General features: G+C 43.0%; 1 protein-coding gene across 1 annotated transcript; it reads left to right on the top strand.

Moving 5' to 3' along the window:
• Positions 1–1,111: 1,111 nt before the first annotated feature.
• Positions 1,112–4,465, top strand: LOC109932641 (microfibril associated protein 1). Its single transcript, XM_048621185.1, has 4 exons — positions 1,112–1,263; positions 2,517–2,704; positions 3,575–3,683; positions 3,955–4,465. Exons 1-4 carry the CDS (start codon positions 1,150–1,152, stop codon positions 4,117–4,119), a joined length of 576 nt encoding a protein of 191 aa, XP_048477142.1. The 5' UTR covers positions 1,112–1,149; the 3' UTR covers positions 4,120–4,465.

Genomic DNA, 4,465 nt, shown 5'->3' with positions numbered 1-4,465 from the left:
AGAGGAAAGGTGAGAGAATCTGTGGCTTCTGGTCCTGCCAGGCAAACCCAAATTCGTTTTTATGTATGACATACAAAAATTGAAATTGCTGGAGAAACGCAGCATTGGGAAAGCAGAATTAACATTTTGACTCCAGTGTCCCTCCTTCAGAAGTCATAATATTGACCGTTTTCTCTCCACATGCTGCCAGACCTGCTGAGTTTCTCCAGCTATTTCTATTTTTGTGTTTCAGATCTCTAAGGTCCACCATTCTTTGTTTTATGTTATTTTTATTTGTTTCTGAAAATGACCAGGTTCCTCCCTTAAACGCATTGTCTGGTCCTGAGCTACATGGATCCTGAAGGGTCTGGATGAAATGTTTGTCGTCAGTTGATGGTAATGGGAACTGGTCAGTAGTTTCAGTGCCTTTCAGTTAGTGAGAGGGATAAAAAAAACAGAATTGTTGTTGCTAATTAGGAATTGAGCACATAAACCAAGCTGAAATTTTAGCATGATTTGATTTTTGATTTAAGCTTTATTGTCACGTGTACTCAAGTACAGAAGTACAGTGAAAATTGTGTAATGCCACCACACCTGTCACCATCTTAGGTACTTGAGTACAAGTAGTAACATCGATAATACTTTAGTTTTAACTTTATTTTTCTACTTGTACTAAGAACAAAGTGAAAAGTTAACATTGCAGTCCTTCCTGGTATTAAGTGGAAAAATAAGGGAATAGAGGTTAAAGTTCAACAGTCTTTCTTATGTGCAGTCCCTACAAGGGCTCGAACTCCTTTGCTTTGGCCCGGTCTCTGGGAAACCTCAGGCTTCCTCAATGCTATTGATAAATGGCACTTCAGTTTCTGCAGCCCTCTTTTAAATGCAATGTTAAACCAAATCCCATTTGCCATTTCAAGGAATACCAAAAATCCTGCAGCATTCTTTCCTGGTGTCCTGGACAGAATTCATGCCTCAAACAAAATTACTGAGAAAACAGACTAACTGCTGATTTATTTTGTTGCTGCAACCTAAACAACAGTGATTACATTGCATGGAATTCAACTTGGGACGTCTTGAGCGTGTGACAAGGTTGTAGAAATGTTTGAGCTCTGTTGTTCTGCAGGAAGATGACTTCTTTTTTCCCTTTTCTCCAGACTGGCCAGGCATCGGATGATTGTTGAGCCTGAGGTAGTGATGGAGGCAGAATCTGAGGATGAGGGCGAACCTTGGCATGTAGATCGCGAGGACACCAGTGAAGAGGAAGAGGAGGAAGTGGACGATGAGGTGAGTATGGATCTCATTAGTGTCTCAGTAACAACCAACAGGAAACCAATGAAATTTTGAAAAGAGGGCAGACTCGAGCATCAGTGCTGGAAATGAAGTGCTTGTACACAGACTGGATGGAGGCTCAGTTATAGGCCTTGTGCAGACCCCAGACACATTGCCAGAAGCACAGGCCTGATATTGACTAGTCTGGACTTTAGGAAGTTATTTCTTTCATGTTACTGGATAATGACAGTTGAGGAAAGGCAACACAGAGTGGTAGAAGTAAATAACTTTGACCCAGTTAAGGGGAAGCTAAATAGACACAAGTGAGAAAAGGAATAGCAGGATGAAGTAAGGTGGAGCAGAAATACTGACATTGACCTGTTGAGCTGAACCTGGTGGGCTAAGTGAGTTTACCCCAAACTGCCATGGTGAGATTGAACATGTATCAAGATCACTAGCCATGCCCACTGGATTACAAAACCAATAGTATAATCGTTCTGCTCCATCCCCTGGTCCAATCCTCTTTCCACGTGATCTGTAACAATCCGAATTCAGCCAGTAACATCGGATGCTGTTCAGGTTTTGGTTCTCTGGCCCTGGAGCTGTTTTCCCAGTTGTTTAGTCACCCAGGATGTAGATTTTGGGAGTAAAAGCCTGTAAGGTCCAGCTGCCTTTACTAAGATGGCTTACTGCAGCCAAGATAGATAGAGGGTGTTGCTTCAGCCTCCCACGAGCAATAACTGGGACTCCAGCTATTCTGGTCGTTGCTGTGCTGTGATTAGGACGTAATGCCTCCCTGCTTCAAATTACCTGTCCAGATTAACGCCTTCGGCTGCTTAAATGAGGAAGTAGGAGAGAGGCAGCACTTCAGTAACTACATGTTGGATAGGTTGTCGTGGCTGGACAAGGCTCGGAGTGGAGGAGGGAGAAACTGATTTATTGTCAGATGAATCTAAGGAAGGCCTCATCGTTCAAAGCATTTGCAGCACAAACAAGGTATTCAATCCAACTGGCCTACTCAAATCTTCATCCATCTTCCTTCATCTCAGAACATGTTTCTCTTTTACTTCTACCTCACATTTCCTAGATTCCTTTAGACACATCTATACTGTTCACCTCTACCAGTCCCTGTGGTAATCAGATCCAAGTTCTCGCCACCCAGTAAAGATGTTTCTCTCTATTCCCAATTGAATTTTGTGACCACGTGGAGAGCTTTGATCAGTTGGTGAAGTAACAGATTTACAGCTATTTTCCCAATTTTTTGACAGGAAATCGAGCGACGTCGAGCCATGATGAGACAGCGGGCTCAGGAAAGAGAGAACGAGGAACTGGAACTTCTGGAATTGGAGGATGAAGGTCGATCTGGAGAAGAGTCAGAAGAGGAGTCAGAGTACGAAGAATATACAGACAGTGAGGATGAAACTGAACCCAGGCTAAAGCCTGTCTTTATAAGAAGGTATGATCTATGTATAAAACTGGCTAATCTATGTTTCTCTACACTAAGCAATATATGATGGTACACAATGTAATCGGTAAAATTTGTCAATTTAGTCAATACACAGGCTGGCTGATGTTGTAATGGAAGTCTTGTCAAATGAGTAGATTAAGGGAAGCTCTTCTGGGAGTGAAGCTGGACAATTTGAGTAATTTAGAGTGAAATTGACTCTGTTCATCTTTTCTGCACTTTCACCATGAGTGTTTGATGGGGACAGTGTAGAAGAGCTTTGCTATGTATCTAACCACATGCTCTAACTTAGCTGGGAGTGTCTGGGGACAGTGTAGAACAAGCATTGCTTTGTGTCTGGCCCCGTGCTGGCCCTGTCCTGGGAGTGTATGATGGGGTCAGTGTTTTATTCTGTTTTGAACCCCATGCTGTACCTGCCCTGCAAGTGTTTGTTTGGGACACACTGAGATATTGATCTTTCATTTTACTGGATAATTACAGTTGAAAAAGAGCAACACCGAGTAGGTCAAGTAACTGTCATTGCTGTATTTAAGGGGAAACAAGACAGACTTGAGAAAAGAATGAAAGGCAATGCTGATGGAATGAGGTGAAGTAGGATGGAGCAGAAATAGTGACACTGACCTATTGGGCTGAATAAACTAACAGCTGATTATTACCAGTTTGCCCATTGTGGGATCTTGCTGTGCTTACATTAGCTGCTGTTTCCTGAATTTCAACAGTGACTACACTTCAAGTATTTCGTTGGCTGAAAAGTGCCTTGGGGATATAAAATTAATTTTAGTTAATTTCTTTATCTTCAGTTTTGTACGGTGAGCTCATCTTTTCAGGTCTCTTGTTGAACTTCTCCTCCGATTTTCCCAGGAAGGACCGTGTCACAGTGCAGGAACGTGAGGCCGAGGCCATAAAGCAGAAAGAGCTGGAGCTGGAAGCAAAACGCTTGAGTGAGGAGCAACGCAAATACACTCTGAAGGTACTGAGCTTAGCCTGCACTCCCTGTGTGAAATCCTGTGCTGAAGGAAGTCACAAGTTGGGAATCTGGGACACCCTGGAGCAGTTGCATTGCAGACAGCACGTTACTGAAGGGAGGCTCGTGGAATACAGCTGGGTTTTGGAAGCTGTCCAGCTTTTGGGATGGCATTGATGGAGGGAGACAATACCAATGTCTGGGGTGGGTTGTTGAAGACTATTTTAGTGAGGGCGGAGCATCCCATGGTGTGACTGACTGTTGTGGCACCTTACAGATTGTGGAGGAGGAGGCCAGGCGAGAGATCGAGGAGTCCAGGAGAACGCTGTCAGCTCTCGATGCGCTGAACACTGATGATGAGAATGATGAAGAGGAATATGAGTCATGGAAAGTACGAGAACTTAAACGCATCAAGCGGGACAGAGAGGAGCGGGAATCGTGAGTACTGTTTGATCACTAAATAACAAATTCCCATTCCCTAAACCCTTGCAGCAACATCGTCAGCACACAGACTGCATACCCAACTCTCACTGATAGCTGAATCATTATCCCATAATGAAGTAAATCGGTAATTTCTTCAAGCAGCATGTAAGTACATTACTTTCTTTAGTGTGTCTTTATTTATAATCATACAATACTCACTTTGAGTAAAATTAATTTTCTTTTCCCCTCTTCTAATTGTGAGAGAGACAGAGTCAGTCTTGCTCCCCCTCTCCACATGACTGTCTATGTGAATGAATTGATCAGTTTGAGTTTGTAAAGGGTCAGTCATTTCATTACCATCACGT

This window comes from Rhincodon typus, unplaced genomic scaffold, assembly GCF_021869965.1.
Source record: "Rhincodon typus isolate 14 unplaced genomic scaffold, sRhiTyp1.1 hic_rhity00000090, whole genome shotgun sequence".
Classification (NCBI taxonomy): Eukaryota; Metazoa; Chordata; class Chondrichthyes; order Orectolobiformes; family Rhincodontidae; genus Rhincodon; species Rhincodon typus.
This window is presented reverse-complemented; position numbering and strand designations above follow the sequence as displayed.

What these genes read in the sequence shown, in the direction of transcription:
- LOC109932641 (XM_048621185.1), top strand. Translation starts at nt 1,150, where the DNA reads ATGATTGTTGAGCCTGAGGTAGTGATGGAGGCAGAATCTGAGGATGAG. An exon ending in AGGAGGAAGTGGACGATGAG is followed by an intron (nt 1,264 to 2,516) that starts GTGAGTATGGAT and finishes ATTTTTTGACAG; the next exon opens with GAAATCGAGCGACGTCGAGC. An exon ending in AACGCAAATACACTCTGAAG is followed by an intron (nt 3,684 to 3,954) that starts GTACTGAGCTTA and finishes GGCACCTTACAG; the next exon opens with ATTGTGGAGGAGGAGGCCAG.